Here is a 26,753-nt window from a genome sequence, read left to right as displayed (position 1 = left end):
GTTCCCTGGGCTCCTGATCTCTTGTCGCTAATGATGAACCCTGTGGGTTACTCTCTCCCCTCTCTTCCCAGTAGTAGAGGTGAAGATGCAGTCCCGAGGGACTGATGGGCATTGAGCTGGTACCATTCAGTAGTCCTCTTATCTGTGGTGGGTCATACATATTTTGTAGGCCCCCCAGTCTGGATGACTCCATCTCGTTATGCCCTTGTGCCTCTAGGTATGATAGGAGTCTGGTACAGCTACTCACCTGCCCATATTTCGCTTGCTTGAGGACCCCAACCTGGCCATCCAGCCCCATTTATGACTGACAAGTCATCTGGGGTTGGAAATGGACAGTCACCTGAGTACAGTGGTGACAGCTGAGATTCAGAGTGCATGGTGGTTTCAAATTGCTGTATCTTCTGGTAAAATGAGGCTTTTATCATAATCAAGTGACCCTATCTATGTTCATTTTTTGCCCCAAAGCTTATTTTATCTGATGTTAATATTGATATAATTAATATATCATTACATCAATATTATCTATAATCATTTCCTTAAGAGGATTTAATCCACTTCCATTTTTCTTCCTTTTTTTTGTAGAGAAATATAATTCACATACCAGAAAATTCACTTTTAGAGTATATAATTCGGTGATTTTAATATATTCACAAAATTATACAACCATCACCACTATCTAATTCCAGAGTGTTTTCATCACCCCAGGAGGACACCCTTTAGCAGTCACTTCCCGTTTCCCACCACCACTCTATCCCCTGGTAACCATACTTTCCATCTGTGACTTTGCCTATTCTGGACATTTCATATAAGTGAAATTATGTGTGTGGCCTTTTGTGTCTGACTTCTTCCACTTAGCATAAGGTTTTCAAAGTTCATCCATGTTGTAGCATGTATCGTTTACTTCATTCCTTTTTATGGCCAAATATTATTCCATTGTATGGATACACTGCATTTTGTTCATCCATTCATCAGTTGATGGACATCTGGGTTGTTTCCACTTTTTGGATATTATGAGCAATGCTGCTGTGAACACTTATGTACAAGTTTTTGTGTGACCATATGTTGTCAGTTCTCTTGAATATATACCTAGGATGGAATTGCTGGGTCATATGGTAACTCTGTGTTTAATTTTTTAAGGTTCACTCTTTTCTAAAGTGGCTGCACCATTTTACATTCCCATGGGCACTGTATGAAGGTTCCAGTTTCTCCATAGCCTCATGTACACTTGTTATTGTCCATCTTTTTTATTACAGCCATTCTAGCAGGTGTGAAGTGGTATCTCATTGTGGTTTTGATTTGCATGTCCCTAATGACTAATGATGTTGAACATCTTTTTATGTGCTTATTGGCCATTTGCATGGCCATTCTCTTCTTTAGAGAAATGTCTATTCAAGTTCTTTGCACATTTTTTAATTGGGTTGTTTGTCTTAATATCTTTTGATTTAACTGTTCTTGATATATTCTGAATACTACACCTCTATCAGGCATATAATTTGCAAACTTTTCTCCCAAAGATAATTCTGGATGATGTCCTTTGATGCATGAAAGTATTGAATTTTAATGAAGTCTGAGTTATCTATTTTCTCTTCTGTTGCTTGTGCTTTTGAAGGAATATTTAAGAAACCACTGCCTAATCCAATGTCATATCATAATCCAATATCATGTCATCTGTGAAAAAACATAATTTTACTTCTTTCTTTCCAAGCTCATGCCTTTTATTTCTTTTTCTTACATAATTGCCCAGCTAGAACCTTCAGTACAATGTTGAATAGAAGTGGCGAAACAGACATTCTTGTCTTGTTTCTAGTCTTTGGAGTGAAGTCTTCAGTCTTTCACCATTAAGTATGATGTTAGCTGTGGGATTTTTGCAAATTCCCTTTATCAGATTGAGGAAGTTCTCTTCTACTCCTAGTTTGTTGAACATTTTTACCACAAAAGGGTATTGGATTTTTTCAAATGATTTTTCTGCGTCTATTGAGATGATCACGTGGGGCTTTTTTTTCCTCATTCTATTAATATGGTGTATTACATTGATTGATTTTCATATGTTGAACAACTCTTGTGTTCTTGGAACAAATCACTCTTGGTCACGGTAAAATTCATTTTAATATGCTACTGGATTTGGTTTGCTAGTATTTTGTTGAGGATTTTTGCAACTGCATTCATAAGGAATATTGGTCTGTAGTTTTCTTTCCTTTTGATATCTTTTGCTTTGGTATCAGGACAATGCTGGCCTCATAGAATGAGTTGGCAATTGTCCCTCTTCTTCTATTTTTAGGAATAGTTTGAGAAAGACTGGTATTATTTCTTCTTTAAAATTTTGGTGGAATTCATCTGGTCCTGGGCTTTTCTTTGTTAAAATTTTTTGATTATTGATTGTTTCTACTTATTTGTTATAATTCTCTTCAGATATTTCATTTCTTCTTGAGTCACTTTTGGTAGTTTGTGTGTTTCTAGTAATTTTTCCATTTCATCTAGGTTATCTAATTTATTGGTATACAACTGTTCATGTTCATGTTCTGTAAGTAAAAACTTACAGAAGTTTTTACTTCTGTAAACTCAGTTGGTAGTAATGTCTCCACTTTCATTCCTGATTTTAGAATTTGAATCCTCTCCCTCCCCCCGTATCTATCTCTCTCTCCCTCCCTCTCTCTCTGGCTCTCTCTCTTTCATCAGACTAGAACATTTGTCAATTTTCTGACCTTTTCAAAGGACCAACTTTTGATTTTGTTTATTTTCTCTATTGTTTTTCTATTTCATTTATCTCTGCTCTAACCTTTTTTATTTCTTTTCTTCCATTTGCTTTGCTCTTCTTTTTCCTAGTTTATTAGAGGGGAAGGTTAGGTTGTTGGTTTGAGACCTTTCCTCTTTTTAATGTAGGCAATTACAGTTATAAATTTCCCTCTGAGCACTGCTTTCACTGTATCTCATGAGTTTTGGTATGCTATGTTTTCGTTTTTGTTCACCTCATGTATTTTCTAATCACTCCCCTGATTTCTTCTTTGACCTACTGATTATTTAGGAGAGTGTTGTTTAATTTCCATATATTTGTGGATTTTCCAAATTTCCTTCTGTTATTGGTTTCTAGTTTCATTGCATTTTGGTTGGAGAACATACTTTGTATGATTTCAGTCTTTTAAAATTTATGGAGATTTATTTTTCTTAGCTAGATAATTATTGAATGTTTTACCATTCAATAATTATCTTTTTAGTTAAGCTGAGGTTTAACTGTTCATTGAGTTCCTATTTCCAATTATTTATTTTGCATTTGAGAAATCAAGGCAATATTTGTTTTTCAAATTTGCTTAATTATTTCCATAGTGTATTGTTCCTATGTAAATGTGTTATTTTTTATATTTAACATATTAAATATACTTACTGTGTATTCTTTATCTGACACTTCCAATATCAGCATCTTTTCAAGTCTAGTTCTGCTACTGTCATTTCTGCTGCTTCTCACTCTTGGTGACTTGTTTCTCATTGTTTCATTATGTTTACATTATGATCTTTTGTTTGACTGATCTTAATCTGTGGGAATCAGGAACCAAGCTCTCAGTCTGGTAGAAGCCAATGCCTAAAAACAGGCTAGGCATGCTCTCTCTCTCTCTCAAAAAAAAAAAAGTGGCTAATGCTCAACAATTGCTGGTATTTTTTACTACAGAAAGCCAGCGGTCACTTCTTTTTCTCTTTGGGTTTTACATGGTGCCAAACTCTGCTTATAGTAATCACTGACACCACCACATTATGTTTTTATTAGAGACACAGAAACCAAAGGACCGACCAGTTCTTTTTGGAGTAGATTTTCCCAAAGCAGACCCCATTCAAAGACAGCAATGTTTATTACTTCCTCTAAATATGAACTTCAGCAAGATTCCCATAAAAGGGATATACTAGCATCAGAATCCAATTAGCCTATTCACTTGTTGAAGGGGGAAAACATAGACGTTTTCCCTGAGATTTGGTGAGACTATTTCAAAAACACCAGCCCTGAGGAACTTCCACTGGCTGTAAGTCTCTAGGTCCCGGGTGACTCCCAGTAAAATAATTTTCACTGATGTATCATGGTTATCATGACATTATTTTAGTGGACTAATTGCATTTCTACTCCTAGAAGATCCCATTACCTGTGAATAGGATTGTGACAAATTGAAGATGACTGTACATATCCCCTAGTCAACCATGTCAGTCAGCTGTTCCTTCCAGGTGAAGGCAAACTGCTTTAATTAGTGTGGACATGCAGGGACCAAGGAAAATGCATGATCCGTATCTATGTTATATGCCGCTTCCCTGCTAAAGTGCTTTAAGAAACAGTGGAAGCTCTGGAGGTGGCTGGCCATTAGTCCAACTCTCATCCTTATGGTTTCGGAACCAGGGTGCGGGGCTTTTTCATTTTGCCATCGGACTCAGCATAGTCCGCACCCAATCATGAATTGCTGATTTATATTATTGTTCTTTTTTTTTTTTTTTTTTTATGGTATGCGGGCCTCTCACTGCTGTGGCCTCGGAGCGCAGGCTCAGCGGCCATGGCTCACGGGCCCAGCCGCTCCGCGGCATGTGGGATCTTCCCAGACCGGGGCACGATCCCACGTCCCCTGCATCGGCAGGCGGACTCTCAACCACTGCGCCACCAGGGAAGCCCTATATTATTGTTTTTTGCTTAATTACAATTTTATACTTTCTCAGTCCCCTGTTATATGTGTATCCTGTGTAATGCAAGAAAATCTGCTACTATTAGGAGTGCTAAATACCTATCTTGCTGATTTTTATGTACACATTTAAGCTTAATACATAGTTAGCAGCTAGAGAGCCACTGCAGAAACTGGAATGATCCAAAGAGATCCCATTTGGACATGGGCATGAACATTAAAAACATTAATCTTTTATATCGACAGATTGAGAAATGCAGCAACAGCTATTCACCTTGTCTTTGTTCTTCGCCTTCTAGATTTTTATGCAAACATGCAATGAATGCAAGTTGTTTCTCTTTATTGTTATCATAAGTCTTTTTCTTGTTTCTCCTTATCCATAGCAGGCAGATTGTATTGTCATTAATTTTTCTTTTGTCACAAGCATCATTATTGTTGACTTTTTCCTCCTTTAAAAGAACAAACCACAGGAAGGGAATAAAGCAATAGAGTATACTGTAGTTGTTAATTTTACAGACACCCAAGTAGCTAGATCAAGCCAGTAATGAAAAAATAATTTCTGGCATTGCATATACATTTTTAGAGATTATTAGATATTACCATAATTGAACACTACCCTCAAATTCCCCAAAGAAACATTTTAAAGCCAAATAAGAACATCAGAAAAAACAACCAGCTGCTGTCACAGAAATCATTATGGGTAACCAACATAAATGTGTACATATGTACACTAATAGACATGAACAGAAATGTTCTTTTCAGCATTATTCATGAGTCCAAAACCAGAAACAACCCCAACATCCATCAATAGGAAATGGATGATAAAGGTGGTGTATTCCCACAGTGGTGTGACAGTCAACCCATTCATACCTTTATGTAGCATATTCCTACATTGTACCAGGGTTGGTCTGTGTAGAGTGATGTGACTTGCAAAGCTAGGTTATAAGAGCTATCCCACCTCCACCTGGCTTTCTTGGATCAGCCACTCTGGGGGAAGCCAGTCAAGCCTTCAGATGAATGCAGCCACAGTCAACATCCTGGCTGCAACTTATGAGGGAGTCTGAGTCAGAGCCACCTGCCCAGCTACTCCCAAATTCCTGACCCACAGAAACCATGATCAGTAATGCATTTATTGTTGTCTAAGCTTTGGGGCAATTTGTTACACAGGAAGAGATAACTAACACAAATGGTAAACTATATAGCAGAAGTCAGCAAACTTTGGCTCCTGGGCTAAATCTAGCCTATGGCCTATTTCTGTATGGCCCTTGAGCTTAGAAGAGTTTTTATTTTTAATACTTTTAAAATATTGTACAAAAAAAAAGAAACAGAAGAATATGCAACACAGACTGTATGTAGCCTCAAAACCTAAAATAATTACTGTCTGGACAGTAATTAAAGAAAATGTTTGCTGACCCTGGTATACAGCAATGATAATGACCTACTGTTATATACAGCGTAGACGAATGTCACAGACATAAAGTTGAGTGAAAGAAGCCAACACAAAAGAATATATACTATGTGGTTCCATTTAAATAAAATTCAAGAACAGGCAAACTAATTAATGGTGTATGAAGTCAAGATAGTAGTTTAATTTGAGGAGGGAAGACGAGAGATAGTGATAGAGAGAGGGCGTGAAGGGGCTTCTGAGGCACTGCTGATATGCTTTTCTTGATCTGCGTAGTGTATTCACTTTGTGACAATTCATTAAGCTCTGTTTTTATGGTTATTGTGTTTTTCTATATGTATGTTGCATTTCCATTAAAAAAGAATTTTTTTGAAAAATCATTTCAGAGTTAAAATTGGACAATTTCTGGAAGTCCAGAAATTTCTAGTAAACACTCATAGAATCATTTAAATTATAACTGGGGACTCCATTCCTTCCAGAATGAGAGAATTCATCAGCAGTATTAAAGCAGTACTGCAGAAGGGAGTCAGTTACAGTGCTTGAGAGTGTGCCCTCTGGAGTCAATCTGCCAGGTTTCAACTAATTCTACTGCTGAACAGGCCTGTGACCTTGCGGAAGTTACTCTGCCTCGCCATGCCTCATTTTCTTCATCAGGAAGGTGGAGATTAAAACAGTGCCTACCTCAAAGGGTTGTCTTGAGGAATAGATAGTGTAATCCTTGGAACTCACTGTATTAGTTACCTATTGCTGTGTAGTAAGCCATCTCAAAACTTAAAATAGCATCTATTTTTGTTTTCTCACAATTCTAAAGGTCAGGAATTTAGGTGAAGCTTAGCAGATATATTAATCTGGGTTCTCCAGAGAAACAGAATCAAGAACCAATAGGATATATGTATATTTTTTACATATATTTTATAGATAGATAGAATATATAGTATATATAGATATGTAATAAGATCTATATCTATACAGATTTAGATAGATGATTTTACCTATATATCTGTACCTATAGAAACCATAAGCCATCTATATATCTGCTTCTAAATATACTATATAATATATATTAAAATTATATGAGCCAATTCCTTATAGATATAGATAGAGATACAAATATAGATAGATAGATAGATAATAAGGAATTGGCTCATACAGTTTTGGAGGCCGAAAAGGCCCCAGATCTGTAGTGCACAAGCTAGAGACACAGGAGAGCAGATGGCAGAGTTCCAGTCTGGGTCTGAAGGCCTGAGAACTAGGTAGAGCCAACGGTATAAATTCCAGTCCAAGTCTGAGTCCAAAGGCAGGAGAATATAGATGTCCCAGCTCAAAGACAGGCAGAGAGAATTCTCTCTTACCCCACCTTTTTGTTCTATTCAGGCCTTCATGTGATTGGATGAGGCCCACCCACACTGGGGAGGGCAATCTGCTTTATTCAGTCTAGTCTACCAATTCGAATGTTAATCTCATTCAGAAACCCTCACAGATACACACAGAATAACGTTGGACCAAATATCTGGGCATCCTGTGGCCTAGTCAAGTTGATACATTAAATGAACCGTCCCAGCAGGGCTGGCTCATCTGCACCCAACGTGGTTCAGTTAGGACTGGAGGATCCAAAATGGATCCAAAACGACCCCACCTACATGTTTGAGGACTCATGCCTGGCTGTTCTCCACGTGGCCACTCTCTCCAGCAGGATGACACGTGGTCTTCTTTACTTGGAGGCTAGGTTCCTAGAGAAAAAGAGGAAGTTAAAGGATCTCTTAAGCCAGAGCTGAGAATTCCTAAAACGACATTCTGTTGATCAAAGCAAGTCCCAGGCCAACCCAGGTTCAAGGAGGGAGGAAATAAGAGACTCTACATCTGGGAGTGGGAAGAGTGGTAGGCCTGTGCCAGGATGAGTTGTGGTGGCACAACCGTCTTCGCAGACAGACAGCCCTTTGGCCACCAGAGTACATATCCTTCCCAGTTGCATGCCAGACCCCAAGGTTTAGTCTGTCCAAATCACCATCATCTCTTCTTGAACTACTGCATCAGCCCCCTCTTTTCTTGCCCCGCCCTAGAATGTTCTCCACACAGTAGCCAGAATGATCTTGTTAAAATGTAAATCAGATCACATCACTCCAGTGGGGTCCTATCATGCTTGTAATAAAGTCCAAATTCTATGCCATAATCTGGCTCCCAGTAACCTCTCCACCCATGTCTCCTTCAGTTCTTTCCTTGTTCGTTCTATTCCAGCAACCCTGGCTTTCTTAATGTTTCGCGAACACCCCAGGCTCATTCCGGCCTCTGGGCTTTTCCACTAGATGTCCCTTCCCTCAGAATGCTCTTCCCCCAGATCTCACATGGCTGGCCTTTTCACATCACTCAGATCACTGCTCAAATGTTGCCTCAGAGAGATCTTCCCTGACCATCACCATCCTACTCAAAATCAGCTGCTCACCCACCCTGAGCACCCCTTTCCTGATGCAGCTTTATTTTCCTTCATAGCAACCCCTAGAATTACCTGTTTTCTTATTCATGGTCTCTCATCCTCACTAGAACATAACCTCCATGAGAGCATGGACTTTGTTCTCCCAAACACATATAACAGTGCCTCGCACTCAATACACATGTGTTGAGCAAATGAAAGAGCCTGGGATCAACCGTGGCAAGAACAACGGCAAGGCAAACCCAGCGACGTCGACAGCACTGTCCTGCCGTGGCCCGTACATCTCAACTCTGCACTCTAACCCCATCACTGGTTTCCACAGTTACACTTTGGTGTCTCAGGAAAGGGAACTTGCAACAGAAGAGGACAAGTTGGAGACAACTGATGTGGGCAGCTGTGCGATGCCTTTGGAGAGGACTCTAACTGGCCCTCATTCTGGATCCTGTGACCAATGCCGACAGTCTCAGGGTGACAGATCACCCCTTTGTCCTTTTTTTAATTAATTTTTTATTATAGTTGATTTACGATGTTGTGTTAGTTTCAGGTGTACAGCAAAGTGAATCAGTTATATATATACATATATCCACTGTCTTCTAGACTCCACCCCACGTAGGTCATTACAGAGCACCGAATAGAGTTCCCTGTGCTATACAGTAGGTTCTTATTAGTTATCGATTTTATATAGAGTAGTGTGTATATATCAGTCCCAGTCTCCCTGTTTATCCCCTCCTTTCCCCCTTGGTAACCATAAGTTTGTTTTCTACATCTGTGACTCAATTTCTGTTTTGTAAATAGGTTCATTTGTACCATTTTTTAAGATTCCACATATAAGCGGTATCATATGACATTTTTCTTTCTCTGTCTGACTTATATGTAGTTATAGGTATACTATATGTACCGCCTTTCTGCCAGAGACCTCTTGGTATGTCCTATGGCAGTGAGGAAATAGGGAGAGGTGAGCACAAGAGGCAAGAAAGAGAAGAAACGGATATTACTGTGTCCCTACTGTGTGCTGAGCAGTTTCACATGTATTATCTCATTCAGCTCTTAAAACAACAGATATCGCTCTGCAGTTCACAGATACGGAAACTGGACAGCGAGGTGGGTAGGCATTGTCTGCTGATGCTGAGTGGGTGTGCCAGCAGGAAGTTTGCTTCAGTAGATAGCCCAGCTTCTCTTCTTCTCCGCCTGTCGCCATGAAAAGCCTAGCACGTGTCCTGTGATGATCCATCCTGGTGCAGAGTTGCTGAGATGTTTGCCCTTCCCCACAGTGGTGTCCTGTGGCCATCCGGGCTCCCCGCCCCATTCCCAGATGTCCGGGGACAACTATACCGCAGGGGCGGTCGTGCGTTACAGCTGCACCAGCAAGCGGACTCTAGTGGGAAATGCCACCCGAATGTGTGGGCTGGACGGACACTGGACTGGCTCCCTCCCCCACTGCTCAGGTATGGGCTCTGGTGTGGGAGAAGGGGGTCCAAAGGAACACCTGGCTGGGAGGCGAGCGAGCTCCCGAGGGTGTGAGTGTGACAGATGGACGGGAGGGAAGCAGCCCTTTGGAGCCCTCATCGCATCCCTCCCAGGCAGAGAGCACGGCTATCAGAGATCCCAACTGGACTTCAGCCCTTGGTGGTCTGAGCCCAGCTTCACGCCCTTAGTCAGCGCTGGCCAAGCCCATACAGCCAAGAGATTGCAAAACTAGTGAAGACGCAGTTTGTGAGGTCACCCTATGGCCAGAGTCCTGTCCAGACCTTATTACCATGAGGTCCCAGGAATAGTCCCAGCCTTCCTGTTGTTCGGCCCAGGTCCAAACCCCCTCCTGTGTTCTCTTCTTCCCTGTTATGGACTGCTGGGCCCCAGCCTGCTTCCCTTTCTGTATCACCACCTCTCCCGTTTGTCCTGTGTCCTGACTGCCCAGTGAATACAGTTCTTCCCTTTAGCACTAACACACCAGCCCCTAGACGTTTCCTGTGAATGAGTTTGTTTTCCTGTTAATCTCTATGGGGACGCGGAGAGATGTTATCAACACAGCACATGTAGGGAACTGTCAAAGCTCCCGTGTCCATATTTCCAGATATTCATCTGTAATGTCATAAAAGAACAAAATATTTGAAATTGAATTGTCCCACCAATGAAGAAACCACTAAGCAAAAAAGTTAGCACCCCACAGCTTTCTTTTCTTTGGGGTGAGCCTGCCTGGCCCCAAGAAGGGATGCCACATGGGATGTTGCCCGCAAGAGGGCAGCTGTTCATGTAGCTTGCCGTTCCTCAGGGGACCTACCATGGCACTGAAATTAACCCCTATGCCTTCCCATGCCAGATGCCCTCTAGAGGTAAGGATCCTGACCTCCTCCTGATATAGAAAGAAGCCTTCTCCTCAAAGTGGGACTTCACCCACAAGATGTGCAGCTCCTCTTGCGGTTTGAAGTTCCCAGATGAGCCTGTCTTCCAAAATGTAGGGCACGGCCGGAATACCCACCAGATATTAGTTAGGGCTCCTAAGAAGGAAATTCCCGAAGCACTGGCCACTGCTTCAAAGGCTTGTGGGCTGCCCAGGACAATCCCAGACACATCACTCTGTTAACACCCCAGACTTTGGCCTCTCACCCTCATTAATCTCATTAATCCCCCAGTTCATGAACTGGCAGGACTATGTGTGAGCCACTGGGACTCCTTTAGCCTGTTAGCTGGGCCCCAGACTCCTGTCTGTTTGGACTTGTATTGGAAGTGTCTTGGGGAGGCTGGCATGGGGACGACAAGGATCATGTATATTGAAGCCTCCAGAGTTGTCCACAGAGCAAGTTCCAGGAGGAAGAAGTATTCCACAGAAGAAAGGCATGCGTTTCGCATCCAGATGCCCATCCAAGCATGCATTTGCCCCCGTCTCTTTGGTGACCAGTCCCTTTTGCATAAAGTCCTCCCTCTAGACATTTCTCTAGGACATGGGACTAATGGTGTTCTTAAGGTCTGTTTTATGTATTTGGGGATCTTTGTTCTCCAGGGGAAAAGGAAGTGCAAGGTAGGGGAGGAAGAAATCAGGAAGAAAGGCTTCGGCGTCTCCTACCCATTAGCATATGTAACCCAACCAACCACACAGTGTGTCTCCTGGCCCAGAAGCACAGAATCCGAAGTCTTTTCTCCCAAACTGTGATTTTCCTTCTCTGAAGTTGTTTTTGTGAAGGCTGTGAAATGACATACTGGAAATATTCCAGAAACAATTCTTATAGGTAACAAAGCTAGAAGACCTCTAAAACCTTTTCAACCCTGAGATTTCATAATTTTGTGACTACCTAAGTCTTGGTTCTGCATGTGGAAGCAAGGACCCTTCCTTGGCCACATCAAAGGTCAAGGGGAGACTAGAAACACGCTGACACCTTGGGAACATGAAAAAGTAAGAAGCAGAAAAGAACCTTCAGAAGACATGGACCTCACTCATTAGGGGATATGTTGCGTTAAGCTGTTTGATCCCCAATCCTGAATATTCTGAAGAATAGTTTGCAATCTTTCTTCTCCCGTGTCTTCTTCAAGGACGACAGACACTTAGGAGAACAGTATCATGGGCAGAGCTTTCTGGAGACCTCTGAGGACAGGAGTAGAAGGGATTCCATAAATACTAAGGCTGAGGAATGAATGAATCTTAAATACCTTAGATAAGGAAGTGAAGGTGGAAAAAAATAGGTGATTAGGAAGTAACGCTAGATCTGTACTAGTGAGTGGGATATAATTCCACCAGTGATACAGATATCATCTTTTGCAACGTCATCTCCCATCAGCCTTAAAAGATACACATTCAGGAGTTCCAGGGTCAGATGTTCAAACCTCATTCTGTACAGTCAGTGCACCCAGATGGTGCATAACAGGAGTCGTAAGTCCCTGGGCCATAAAGGACATTGCAGAGATTTCTGGCATTTGAGACACGCTTCAGGAAGTTCATTGCCTACCTCTGCAGTGTCATCATCTTGCTGATGTACCTCTTCAGTAAAGAGTCAACAGTATGCCCCCATGGTACAGTGTTCTGTCCCAGACTTCCTTATATCGTTGAAACAGAGGCCAAACACAGCAGTGGGGACTGTTCTGTCCGATAATGCCCAGGACCCGGGAGTCCACCCTCAGGCCTGTTGTGTAATAGTGCTGAGGCCAGCTAGCCAGTGAGGGAGAGCAAGCGACTCACCATCTGGGCTGCCTTCAAGGGGACCCTGTCCTGCCTGTTGCATGAGCTACAACCTGGAAAACGTCAAAAGATAAGAAAACCTGGCCAAACGTGATAGGCTTTGTTTTTTCAAGTGTTGGAGTTGAAGGCTGAATGAATCCCCCTCCCATGGTAAGGAGCAGAATGGGGAACATGGGGTTATATAGTGTTCTCATATTCTGAGACTAGACTGGAAAAGGAAATAATCCCAAAACTGAGAGGAAGACACATCAACAGTGGATGGTGGGGTACACATGGCTTAAGCCACCTGTGGTCAAGATGTTACTATCGATGCCTACACACGTGGATCCACGAGGAGGTGCATTCCACATCAATGGGAAACTTTATTTTCTCATGGAGTTGCCATTTATTCCTTCATTTTCTTCCTCCTTCCTCAAGCTTACCATGGCCTAGGCTGATCCAGTGGTGTCTCCCGTGCATCTCCGTATTCTGAGATGCGCTGGTTCGCACAGGCACTAGGTCTTGTAGCTTTGTCTCCTGTTCTCCACTTTCCCCCACCTCTTGGGTCCTTAAAACTCTCCTGGGTTGGGTTTGCACAATAAGCCAGATAAATGCAGAAATATGGCAGGAGGCATGGGGCAAAAAAAGGGTGAAATGAGGGATCTAAGGTATGTAATCTAGAGCTCGCCTGTATTGCGCAATTTGTGAATAGAAAATCCTCAATTAAAGGCCCAGGATCGAGGTTCAAGCTGGGCTGTTGAGCAGAAACTCTGCTAAAAAGTTGGAACTTTTTTCTCTCAGCAGTGGGAAGCCAGTGGAGCTAATTCAGCAGGAAAGAACCAAAATCAGATTGTGGTTGTGGTTGTTCATTGCTAAGATTTAAGGATAAAGTGAAGATAGACTAGAGGGAGAGTTTGAGAGGAAGGGACATTAGTTAGGAGGCTCCGGCAATGTAGTTCAGGAGAGAGACGTTGCGCATCTGAGCTAAGACAGTGGAACTGGTAATGGAGAGGGTACCAGATCAACAGATGGTGGAGAAGAGGTGAAAGGGAGAAGGCCAGCTTGGACCACGGGCATCCCACGCTGGCACAAGCCAAAGAACAAAAAGGCATGACTTCCTCCACAAAGCTTTCCCTCTGCCTTCTTTCTTCCCTTGCCTCATGGTCCCCAGGGACCCACACATGACCTCAGCCCTCTGTGTCCTTTGATCACTGAGCGCTAAGGCAGGAGCCTGTCCTGGTGACTCAGGCTAGACACACGGTCAGTTTCACCGCCCTCGTTCTTAGGGCCCCCTGCCCTTCCTTAGTATCAGCCCAGCATCTTTCTCTCTCCAAGTCCTCCACTGCCTTTCCTGCCATGCTAAAAACAATGGGGTTTTTTGGTTCTGGTCCATAGGAACCAGCATGGGAATCTGTGGTGACCCTGGCATCCCAGCCCATGGCATCCGTTTGGGAGATAGCTTTGCCCCGGGCAGCCTGATGCGCTTCAGCTGTGAAGCTGGCCACATGCTCCGGGGATCGTCAGAGCGAACTTGTCAAGCCAACGGCTCGTGGAGCGGCACGCAGCCTGAGTGTGGAGGTAATGTATGTGACCATTCTGCTTCTCCCCTCTGCTGGCCCCAGGATCTTCCCCCGTTTTCCTACGCCCTAGCACCTGCCCTCACATACACAGATAAAATGCAGGGCCCCATTTGAACCCTTGGCCTGGTGAATAGTGGGCATCAGCAGAGAGTTCATGTTCATCTCATTAGTAATCCAAAGGCAAACATATTCCCCACTTACCTAAGAAGGGAAGACACCAGGATAAACTAAGGTAAGCACATTTGTGTATTTATTTCCATGCAGTTTCATTCAACAGCTGTGTGCCAAATACTGTAGCATAGGCTAGAGACACAACGGTGATGGAGACAGACCCGCCTTGCCCTCTTGGAGCTTACAGTTTAAGGGAAAACACTGTGTTTAAATAGCATCCAAAGTGCCAAAAGAAATACAGATCCAGCTTTTAAAAATCCTTTAAAAGTAATATAAGCTCTTAATGATGGTTCCTGAGGTAGGCCCAGTAGGGAAAATATATTTCTCCACGCACTCCTAAATTTCTGGAAAAAAAAACAAAACTCTTTTTTAAAACCTCTCTCCCTAAAGTCCAATGTTTTGTACCTGCTCCCCAAATTTCTCCCTCCCTCTCTCCCTCTCTCTCTCTCTCTCTCTGTCTCTCCCTCTCTCTCCCCCCCTCTCTAAAATGCAACCTGCATAGCACTCTCCTAGTTAGGAAGCAGTTTAACAGTAAGAGTAAGATTGACTGAGGTGTTGGAAGAGGAAGGACGCAATATGAAATCATCATCTAGCAAGGGAGGAGTGGGAATGGAATAGGGAAATGTATACTTGCCAGGCAGCACCGAGGGCTCATTAAGGTAAGAGCCATTAACATAAAGTGACAGTAGTCAGCATTGGTCTGGGTTTTTGTTCAAACACATTTAGCTACATAGTTTCAGGCACAGGGTAGGTGAAGCATTAGGTGTAGGGTTGGGGTTTTATTAGGCAACTAAGACATTGAAAGAAAGTGGCAAGGAAGATGAGGGTATACACAAAGCAGTGATTATGATAAATCTTAGCATCTAAGCTGGGTAAGGAGGAGATGGGTTTATGAGTGGAGTAAGAGGCTGTGAAAAGGTGGTAGGATCAGTGGATCATAGGTCCCAATCACCAGAGGACAAATTCCAGAGGGAACGAGCTAAAGAAATAAAAGGCATGGGCTTCCCTTGTGGTGCAGTGGTTGAGAGTCCGCCTGCCAATGCAGGGCACATGGGTTCACGCCCCGGTCCGGGAGGATCCCACGTGCCGCGGAGCGGCTGGGCCCGTGAGCCATGGCCGCTGAGCCTGCGCGTCCGGAGCCTGTGCTCCGCAACGGGAGAGGCCACAACAGTGAGAGGCCCGCGTACCGCAAAAAATAATAATAATAATAAAATAAAATAAAAATGGCAGTGGTTAGAGAATGGGCTGCATGAAATTGAGATGGTGGCATAGTCCTGAAGAGCAAGGGGAGATGCTCTGGCCCATGATCAGGGGACACCAACGATAGAAATGGAGTCAGTGCCTTCGCCCACTTGTCTGTCCAAAGTCCTGCCTTTCTGGGGGTGCAAAGTTAGTTTTTATAGGATTTCCTAGGCATAGTAAGAGAGGTTTTGTGGTACTGAGAGAGCGTTTTGGCAGGGGGAGAATTTAGTATATTCTCAAATATCCACTGTGACCCAGGTTCCCTTTCTTGCCACTCAGGTCCCAGGATGGAGTCAGCCATCAATGTCAGGAGTGTTCAGGGAACAGAAAGTGGGCAGCTGAGAGTTTGGACCTGGAAGCAAATATGTGTTGAGTGAGTGTATGTGTAACATGTACACAGCTCTTTGTGACTTCCCTTGGCAAGCGCCCACTTATCTTTCAAGGCTCTACTCAAATTCTTATCTCCAGCCCCAATAAACTGCTCTCTTTTTAGTGCTTTTTTTCCTTCAAGTGTAGCACTTATTACATCATATTTTAATTCATCTGTTTATAGGTAGGTTCTTAAGATAGACTGGGCTCCTCAAGGGCAAGGGGACATGGCTTGGTCACCACTGCATATCCAGCACCTAGGCAGCACAAATACTTGTTGAGTGGATGGATGATAGGGTGTATCTGGTGTGCTAATTACATAGGAATCATTTTGTAGATCTGACTCTGGGACTATGTAAATGTTGTATACACTTACAAAATAAAATTAAATGAAAGATTAGAAACAAGTACTCTCTGAATATCAAATCAAAATGGAAACAAATGAACTTAACTATGTATCAAGTTGGTGATTTAATAACCCAGAGAATTATTTCAATTGACTTGAAAAAAATGAAATCTGACTATGGTACATATATCCTGAGGACAAAGAACTACAATGAAATCTTAAACTGTTTTTTGCAATCATATTGCTAGTAATAAAACTGGTATTACTATTCTGAAACTATTATGTATATAATACCATAATATATATGGATAAAACAAGTTAAAAATATTTATTGTCATTAAGAACCAAGATTTTCGGGCTTCCCTGGTGGCGCAGTGGTTGAGAGTCCTCCTGCCGATGCAGGGGACACGGGTTTGTGCCCCAGTCCGGGAAGATCCCACATACCGCGGAGCGGCTGGGCCCATGAGCCATGGCCGCTGAGTCTGCGCGTCCGGAGACTGTGCTCCGCAACGGGAGAGGCCACAGCAGTGAGAGGCCCGCATACCGCAAAAAATAAAAAAATTTTCAAAAAACAGAACCAAGATTTTCAACATAAAAGGGATATCATAGAAAAATCAAAATTTTAAGGAAAAACTCAATTCTAAACTTGGCTTGGTAATATCAGCATAAAGTCATAATGTATTTTCAATTTGAAAAGTTATTTTCCCAGCCTAAAAGTCTAGAATCAATGACCAGCTCAGTAGCGATGAGTACCCTTAATGCCCAGATTGTAGTTTTTAAATCCATTGCCCATTCAAAGGAACCAGAGCTCTTTAGAGAAATGGCTGATTCCAGGACTGGGGCAGGATATATGCAAGGTGAACATACAAAATCTTGTCATTACAACAAGGAATGTACCAAACACAAGTGGGTCATGTCAAAGGAACTCAGGAGCCAACTTGAAGGGGTTCCCACTAGTCAAAGATGGGATAATTTGAGCGTCAATAAGAATAAAAGAGGCAACAGATGGAAACATAGCAAATAAATTTGAATCTGTGAATTCAAATATTGTCCTTTGGAGCTTGCTAGGGAACCAACTCATTGTTCTCACGTCTGACTTAAAAAAAAAGAAATCAAGCATTAATCCAGCCGTCCTACATGAACTCTATTTCTGGGTAAGCAAATATTTGATGATGGACAAGTTCTTAAACACTAGCTAAAGCAGAAAGAATTATAGAATTAGAATGTCACCATTTCTATCCCCTAATGAAATAACCAATCTGGTCAACAATATTTAATTTCTGGTAAAACCATTAAGTGACAAGTAACAGGAATTTTATAATGCCAGATGAGGCAGGCAGACCCGACCCACTGGCCAGCCTCAACATCACTAACAAGGAAACAACCAGACATTCTGTGCCTCCCGATGCGATGTGATAAGAAAAACACAAAACCTTTGAAAAGTACCTTTGCCAAAGAGTAGAACTTGACTACAGTAAGTACAGGGAACAGAGGAATATGCTGAACAATGCCTCATTGGTGCAGTTAGTAAAATCCAGAAAGTGGGAAATTCTACCAGATAAAGGCCCTGATTTGTGTAACAGATAAGTTGTAGGAGAGGGTAATTCAGTAACCTCTGGTTTCAGAGTCTTAGAGACATGCCATCCAATGTCACATGTGGACTGTATTTGGATCGTGATTCAAACAAATCAACTGTGAAAAAGAGACAGAAACGCTAAGCACTGATTGGACATTTGGTGATATTAAGGAATTGTTTAAAATTTCAGGTGTGATAATAAAACAGATATAGTCTTTCATTTTTAGAAATCATAAAAAAATCCCTACAGGTCTCTCCTCCCCTTCTAAGGGGGAGATGATCCAACATGAAAGCATCCCAAGAGGCATTTCAATCCACAGGGTCCTTACATAGCTCGAGGTCTCCACTCTGGGCAGGGCCCAGCCCCCCAGAGGATGCCTGCTCTTGTTCTGATGAATAATGTGTCCTTTCGGCTTCCTAGTGATCTCTTGCGGGAACCCCGGGACTCCAAGCAATGCCCGAGTCATGTTCAGCGATGGCCTGGTTTTCTCCAGCTCCATCGTCTATGAGTGTCGGGAAGGCTACTACGCCACAGGCCTGCTCAGCCGGCACTGCTCGGTCAATGGCACCTGGACAGGCAGCGACCCGGAGTGCATAGGTGAGAACCTCTGGGCTCCATGGCAAATGGTGGCCAAGGCAATCGGGCTTCTCCGTGCCAAAGAAGAAGGCTGTCTGGAGGAGACTGGGAAGGCTGGCTGACATGGTGGGACTTGACCCTGAATGAGAATCATACAAATAGCCTCCACTTACTGGGCACATGGTATGCGACAGCCACTGAGCTAAGTGCTTTGTTTCACATGCATCACATCTTTTGATTCTCACCACAACCCCATGAAGTAGGTACTGTTAGCTCTACTTTATGTATGAGACAACTGAAGCTCAGAGAGTTTGAGAATATATCATTATTTGCTATCTCTCAGACTCTAGCCAGTTCCTTGGGCTTTCTTTTTCTCTTTTAGGGCAAACCCCCAGTGTTCAGCCTGATTCTCTTTCCACCTTAAAGCTGCTGCCATCTACCTTCTTTGTTAGTTCCTTCTCTCCCTTGGACCCATCCCCACCCCAGCCTGGCTCCCCTTTCTTGCTTCTCTTAAGGGCAGCTCCAGACCCTTTTCCTTGAAAAGCAAATCACTGTGGGGCCCAGATGGAAGGAAGTGATAAGATAAGGGAATCTGACAACATTCTCCCTTTCAAAATCCTAGCTGTGATTTCAGGCTCCATTTGAAATCCCCTGTCAAGTTCACTTTTGTTCTGAGGCCAGAGCTCACCAAACCCCACCCTCACTTGATACCATAACATCGGTATGACCACTGCATCGGTCACAAGACCCTGCTCCTAGGCCACTGGACCCACAGAGGTCTCCTGGGCAGAAGAGCAGGCAGTAAGATGCCCTTTCCGGCGACAAATTGTCTTATGTGGTCCGTCCGCACATCTTAAGCTCTTCAGCCTGGAAACGTCCCTCTCCTCGGACCCCAGCCTCATTTATGAAGCGAGCCGTCTGGATACTTCCTTTTAGAGGTGTGGGCTTTAAATGAAAAAGATGGGTTTCCCAGCCCAGGTTGCTGGGGTGCGTAAGGATGGTGCGGGCAAGGATGGGGGGTGTAGGACAGCCTTTGCAAGCAGACTTGGCTGCGGGGACTTAGAATGGATGGTGCCCGGCTAGGAACCGGGGAGGGGACAGGACATCCCTACCCTGACAGCTTTCCTTCCCAGACACATGCAGGGAGTGATAGGGATGGCGTTGGGGTGCTGGGGAGGGGGGGCCTGTGCTCAGAGTGAACAATGCTCTATCTCCTCATCCTAGTCATAAACTGTGGCGACCCTGGGATTCCAGCCAATGGCCTCCGGCTGGGCAGTGACTTCAGGTACAACAAAACTGTGACCTACCAGTGCATCCCTGGCTACATGATGGAGTCACATAGGGTGTCCGTGCTGAGCTGCACCAAGGACCGGACGTGGAACGGCACCAAGCCGGTCTGCAAAGGTGTGTCTGGGGGCTCCGGATGTGGACACAGGGGCAGAGAAGGTACAAAAGTCTTGAACATCCAGAAGGGAGGGTGTGATGAGGCAGAGCCCTAACATCTTATCGGGGGGTGTGCACGGTGAGGAGTGGTCCCTGAACATCTGCAGGGAGGGAGCGGGAAGGTCCTGGGCCTTGAACATTGAGGGCAGGGCCGTGCAGAGAGGAGTGGGTTGTCCTAAGGTGCAAAAAGAACAAGCTCCCAAAGGAAGAGGGGGTGTTCCTGCTTCCTGCCGCTTAGCCCAGACTCCCGGCAGGCACAGGGAGCCAGTGATGTCAGTGCCGGCGGCCACCAGGGCCTCGTTTCCCCCGGGGCAGCCCCAGCACTCAGCCTGCTTTGGTCTCCCCCAGCTATCATGTGCAAACCGCCTCAGCTCATCCCCAACGGGAAAGTGGTGGGGTCCGACTTCATGTGGGGCTCAAGCGTGACGTATGCCTGCCTGGAGGGGTACCAGCTCTCCCTGCCTGCGGTGCTCACCTGCGAGGGAAACGGGTCCTGGACTGGAGAGCTGCCTCAGTGTTTCCGTAAGTCACTCACGGGGGCCTCCGAGGCATCCCATCTGCTGGCTCCATCCTCTTCCCTCCTCTGCTGCTCTGCTTCCAGAGCTCTGCTGCTAGGAGGCCTAGAATGGAGGTTCCCGGCCCCAAATCAGGGAGGAGCTTTGTCAAAGACACTATTAAAGAAGGAAGGGATTTTAAAGGAAGAATATGAGACTATCTTAATTGAGCCCTGGCTCCTCTCACAGTGGAAGGAAATTAAGCCAGAGATAAGGGAGGTGTTTCTTAACCTGAAAGGTTGTTAACTGGATGCACTAGAACCCAAAGCTGGGGTGATAGACAGGAAAGCAGGGCAGTGCTAGAAACATGCCTGTCTTCAAGGAAAATCCCCTGCACAGAAGAGATGCTGGGGCCCTTGTGATTTTCTGGTGAGAGAGTTATTTCTGGTCTACCTGGCCCGATTGTGTCTCAAAGAGCCTCAAGTCCACGCCAGGGCTCATTTCTTACCGAGTCCCCCAGAGAAGCAGGTTCCAGGTCACTTTTTCTTGCCTTACCCCATAATCTGGCTCTGGAACTTGGACAAACAGTAGGACCTATTTTTTCTTTCTACTTGGCATTTATCTAATGCTGCAGAAAACTATCAACTACACATGACACTGTTTGGGGACCTCTGAAAATTTACTTCAGTTTGGGAAATTTCAGCAGAGACAAGGGCCAGTAAAAGCGGACACAGGAAAGGCAGCATGTGGTGTGTGGTTAACCCCTCAGACCTTCGTATTCCTCCAGGGAAATATTAGGAAGAGAGCAAGGCTCCAGGTTGGGTCTGGACTCAGAAACCTTGCTTTTTGTCTTGAGAAATAGCTGGATTGCTTTCTAACAATGGATTATGGTTATTGTTAAAAAAAACCCCAAAACTGTACTATGTCCAAAAATACAAAGAAGAATGAACCCTCATTGAACCCTCACTTCCCAAAGATAGCCATAGTTAGGCTTGTCATACTTCCACACAATCACTATGCATTTTTGCATGTATAGCAGTATGTATGCAATTTTCTATAAATGGTATTGAATCGTGCTCTTCACAACTTGTATTCATTCACAGGCCATCAGCCCCTTGCTCTATCAATACATACTAATCTATACATCATCATTTTTAATGGCTTTAAAGAATTCCCTTGTTATATATGCCATAACTGGTTTAATCTTCTCCTACTGGTGATGAAGTTGGGTTTCTCCAACTTAATCATGTTAGAAGCAGTTCTGCAATATATAGCCTCGATAGTAGCATTTCTTTATGCCTGTGTTGAAGTCCTAGGAGTGATGATTCTGGGCCAACTGGTGTGCACGCTATACATTTTGACGCATGTTGCCAAACTGTCTTCTAGAAACGGTGTCCCAGTTTACGCTCCCACCAGCAGTTGATGAGAAGATTTCTTGACTCACACCCTCACTACCAGTTGATTTTTGCCAATATTCTTAATATTTACCAGCCTGAGGAGTTTTAAAAGATATCTCATTGTTTTAATTGGCATCATATTGCTTCTTAGCCAAACTGAGCTGTTCTGTGTCATCCACCCGTATTTCTTATTCTTTGAGTTGCCTCTTCCTGGGTGTGGTGACTTCCAATTGGCTCAGCCTTTAACTGACTTCTGATTGCTCCATCCAGACTCCGCAGCTTCCAGGGCCAGGCTTCCATCTGATCTCGCATCTGACTGTGAACCTCATGACTCTATGTAAAGACATACACACACACCATAGCATAAAGAAGGTTCCTCACGCTTGAAGTGATGTCTTGGGGAACTTGGCCTTCCACAGTCAGTTTTTAAAGATACTCTCTGCTGATCCGAATGAAATGGGCACACTCAGGTACTGCTCACTGCAGGGTAAATACACAGTCCACGGAAAGCCATTTGGCAATACGCATCAAGAGCTGCGAACACACTCAAACCCTTAAGGATGGTAAGTTCACTCCTAGAAAATTCCCCTAAGAAAATAATACAAGTTAAAGAAAAGCCATAAGTAACTTTATAATAATAGAAAATGCCTAATGTGAGGGTTAGGATAATCATGTTACACCATCTCATTGCAAATTTACATAGCCAATAAGTGATATTGATGTCATAAACACGGGAAATGTGTACAGAACGTCAAGTGAACAAAGCAAGGGTGACAGCACCTGGACATCAGGTTTGCAGCCATGCACAAGTTTCCATACAACTGAACAAACGCTAGAAGGGAATGAGCACAAAAATGAACAAAATATTTTGGGTAGTACGATGATAGTTTATTTTTTCTCCATGTTCTAGGCTTCCTGTAATGTTACTCTATTACATGGATATGGTTATTAATAAGCATTTGAATGTGGAAAGGAGAGGAAACACACAGCAGCGCTGAGGCAGGTGTAATCATTGACCCAGGGCTGCCCCACAGCCAGAGTTCAAGTGGAACCAAGAGGAAAGCAGTACAAGGACCAAAGGCTGGGTGGGGGTTAAGGGGAGCGAGCAGACTGAGTTATAGAAAGCAACTTGGACCTGCCCTTCTCCCTCGTCTTCCCAGCTGTGTTCTGCGGAGATCCTGGCGTCCCGGCCCGTGGCAGGAGAGAGGACCGAGGCTTCTCCTACAGGTCTTCTGTCTTCTTCTCCTGCCAGCCCCCTCTGGTGCTGGTGGGCTCTCCACGGAGGTTCTGCCAGTCAGATGGGACATGGAGTGGCACCCAGCCCAGCTGCATAGGTGAGAGGTGACCGGGAGCAGAGTGTCCCAGCTGGTGGTCATCCTTCTTTGGGGCCCGAGATGATGAATTTTCTTCCCTGTCTTCATCGATCTCATCTGCGAAAAGGGGCGAGCGCTCCCCTAAGCTACTTAGAACAGGAGGTGAAGTGGCCACAGCTCATGTGCTGCCAGAAATCATTGTCAGCCGGGGCATGACTCGGGGGGAGATTACCAAGGGCAGGGAGGTCAGGGTGTGACTCCATCCTCGATCCCGCATCTGTTTCTCAGAGTGAGCAGGGGCGATGAAGGCTTCCCTGACCATGGTCTGTTTCCTTGTTTTGCCATCCAGACCCCACGCTGACCACGTGTGCGGACCCTGGCGTGCCACAGTTTGGGATACAGAACAATTCCCAGGGCTACCAGGTAACGAGGTCAACCGAGATCAGGCCTTTCTGCCTTCTGTCCTTGTCACTGTCATCAGTCTCAGAGGGCTCAGGACAGCACTAGGGGGCATGAGACCTTGGAAGCTGGAGAGAGAAAGCAGCCTGCTTCTTCAAGCCAGGCTGCACAGGATGCCCCCTCAGAAACAGGCAGGCGTTTACACCAACCCGAGAAGCTGATGTGGAAGAACAGACTCGCGTGTAGCTCCACAGGCGCTTCCCGGCAGCCCCTTGTGACTGGGGCAGGGACAGAAATGAGAGAGACAGATGGACCTTCTGTCCCCAGGGCACCCATACCCTACGGGGCTCAGACAGGGTGGCGGGAGCCAGCGAGTGCCACACGGGAGACAGTCTCCTGCCCAGTAGGCCCGTCCCAGCAGGATACAGGCTCCAGGGACACATCTCAGAATGCGCTTCAAAAGGAAAGGATATGGACAGCCTGGATGGGACCCTCTGAGCAGAAGGAAGCGGGAGAGTATGGGTGTGTTCAAGGCAGGACAATGGACTGCAGCCGCCAGTGTGCTCGGGGGATATCAGGGACTAAGCCGGAAATGGCGGGTTGGGATCTTACCTAGCAATGGGATTTATCAAATATTTACTGCCGTGAACTATTCTAGGCGCTAGGAATACAGTGGGAACAAGACAGGCCGAGTGCCTGCTCTATGGGAGTTCCCTGGCTGGTGACAATAAATAAACAAGATCACTTCTGGGAGCGATAGGCACTACACACGGCATAATATAAAAGGGTGTGACGGGTGGGGGGGTTGCTGTTTAGCGGAGTGAGGGAAGAGGCCTCCTAAACTTGGACGACTGTGGCGCCCATGGTGGGAAGGGCCAGCCCTGTGCAGAGCTGGGTGGGCGTTCCCAGCAGAGGCAACGGCCAGGGCAGAGGAGCGCTCAGGCAGGGAACTTGGCAGGTTGCAGGACTGGAAAGCTGGCCAGCCAGCGGGTCGGGAACATAAAGAGAGAGGAGAAGGACGTGAAGCCAAAGAGCTAGGCTGCCACTGCCTTGTGAAGTTAAATATCCACACATCCTATGACCCAGAGTAAGCAACCCCAGAGACGCTCTCGTCCGTGTTACCAAGAAAGGAGAAAAATCCTGGTGTAGTCTCAGAATGGTTCATCACACAGCAGTGACAATTAAGGAACTATAGCTCCGGATGACTGTTAGAAACATAGTGTTGAACGTCAAAAGTGGTAGGATACTATTTCTAGAAAGATTAAAACCAAGAAAAATTTATATTGTTTAGAGATATATGTAGGCATATGTGATAGAATTATTTTTTAGCCAAGCAAGGAAATGAAAAACACAAAATTTGGGCTTCCCTGGTGGCGCAGTGGTTGAGAGTCTGCCTGCCGATGCGGGGGACACGGGTTCGTGCCCCAGTCTGGGAAGATCCCACGTGCCTCGGAGCGGCTGGGCCCCTGAGCCATGGCCGCTGAGCCTGCGCGTCCGGAGCCTGTTGCTCCACAACGGGAGAGGCCACAACAGTGAGAGGCCCGCGTACCAGGGGGGGAAAAAAAAAAACGCACAAAATTCAAGAGACTGGTTTTCACCGAGGGGAGCTGAGGAACAGGGCAGGGAAGGAGCACGCAGATGACAAACATGTCAATGATGTTCTAACCCTTAGGTTGAGTGGTGGGCTCCACTGAAGGTGTCCAGTTTATTATGATGATTCACGTCTGTATATGTGCCATATATTCTTTTCTATGCACCTAATATCACATAATAAATTTTGAAAAGAGAAGGGCATGGACCGGGTCATATAGGGCCTTGAGACCATGATAAGCATTTTGGATTTTATTCTAAATGCCATAGGAAACCATTTGAAGGTGACTTAATCTGATCCATCATTTGAACTATCACTCAGGACCCTGAGGAGAGGATGAACAATAGGGGTTAAGAATGGAAGCACTTAGACAAATAGGATATTATTGCAGCATCTTGAGAGAAAGATGAGGGTGGGACTGAGCCAGGGTAGCGACAGTGGACATAGAGAGACGTGAAGGGGTCGGGAGGTATTTTGTTGGTAGAACCAAGAAGACTTCTTGAAGGATTGAATGGAGGGGTTGAAGGAAAGGGAGGAATCGAGGACGACTTGAAGTTTTTGACTTGCACAACTGGGTGGATAGGGATACCATTTGCTGAACGAGGTGATGGGCGTGGAGGAAGGGAGTGGAAATTAGGTTTCACCTTGCGTTTCAGTTTGCTCCCAGAGGTAGTAGAGACACGTGAGTGTTTTGAGCTGGGAAATAGTGTGATCCGAGTTGCAGTTTCGGAAGCTCATCTGGCAGCATGGTGCCGCACGGATTAGAGATGGAGAGATGGAGCTGGTGGCTGCAGGGAATGTCAGGTCAGACGGTGAGGGGCCAGTGGAGCAGAGGGAGGGATGCAGGGAGGGTAGCAATTCTGCTCAAGAGATTTTTTACAAAGCATAGCTCCAGATTTTATAGGGGACATGTCCTAAAAGAATTTATAGATTCATGGAGGGAAGAGACACACACAGTAATATTCTACTTTGCACAGTTCTTCACATTTCATAAAACGCTTTCAAATCTACCCTCACATTTCAGTGTCGCGACATTCCAGTGTAGTGTGGCAGGGCTGCTCATCTCAACTCTACACAGGAAGGCTAAGGTGTAGAGAGTTTCGTGCAGCCTGGCATCCAGTGAGTAAGTGTAGATACCAGAACTCACACCCAGGGTCTTCTGATTCTGGGTCAGACACTCAGCCCCCCGCAGCAGAATATGATATATCCCATGAGAGTGTTGATCTGGCCCAGGGAATTGGGTGAGGCCTTGTGGAAGAGGCATAACGTAAGCTGCCTCAAGGGATAAATAAGATTTAATCAGGCAGAGAAACAGAAGGGTGGGTAGGAGTAATGTCGTGGGAAAGTAAGCAGTCAGATGACAAGTGTGAAGCGTCGCTGGATGGAAGGTGATTGTGGGAACTTCGTCCTGGCCGCAGGTTGGAAGCACCGTGCTCTTCCGTTGTCAGAAAGGTTACCTGCTCCAGGGCTCCACCACCAGGACCTGTCTTCCCAACCTGACCTGGAGCGGAACCCCGCCCGACTGTGTCTGTGAGTGGAAATTTCGCCTACAGCCCAGACAACTCCTCCTGGCAACTCATAATCTCCCCCAGCTGGGCATCTAGGAGATGCTTGAGTGCTCTGAATGAC

General features: G+C 45.0%; 1 protein-coding gene across 3 annotated transcripts in view; it reads left to right on the top strand.

Moving 5' to 3' along the window:
* Positions 1-26,753, top strand: part of CSMD2 (CUB and Sushi multiple domains 2) — a 668,701-nt gene that overhangs the window by 620,992 nt on the left and 20,956 nt on the right. For all 3 annotated transcript variants that reach the window (XM_067725393.1, XM_067725392.1, XM_067725391.1), the window contains 8 exons: positions 9,751-9,924; positions 14,022-14,204; positions 18,332-18,508; positions 19,712-19,891; positions 20,279-20,452; positions 22,982-23,155; positions 23,484-23,557; positions 26,543-26,654. In XM_067725393.1, coding sequence (XP_067581494.1) covers positions 9,751-9,924; positions 14,022-14,204; positions 18,332-18,508; positions 19,712-19,891; positions 20,279-20,452; positions 22,982-23,155; positions 23,484-23,557; positions 26,543-26,654 — 1,248 coding nt within the window. The remainder of the gene's footprint in view (positions 1-9,750; positions 9,925-14,021; positions 14,205-18,331; positions 18,509-19,711; positions 19,892-20,278; positions 20,453-22,981; positions 23,156-23,483; positions 23,558-26,542; positions 26,655-26,753) is intronic.

This window comes from Pseudorca crassidens, chromosome 2 (assembly GCF_039906515.1).
Source record: "Pseudorca crassidens isolate mPseCra1 chromosome 2, mPseCra1.hap1, whole genome shotgun sequence".
Taxonomy (NCBI): domain Eukaryota; kingdom Metazoa; phylum Chordata; class Mammalia; order Artiodactyla; family Delphinidae; genus Pseudorca; species Pseudorca crassidens.
This window is presented reverse-complemented; position numbering and strand designations above follow the sequence as displayed.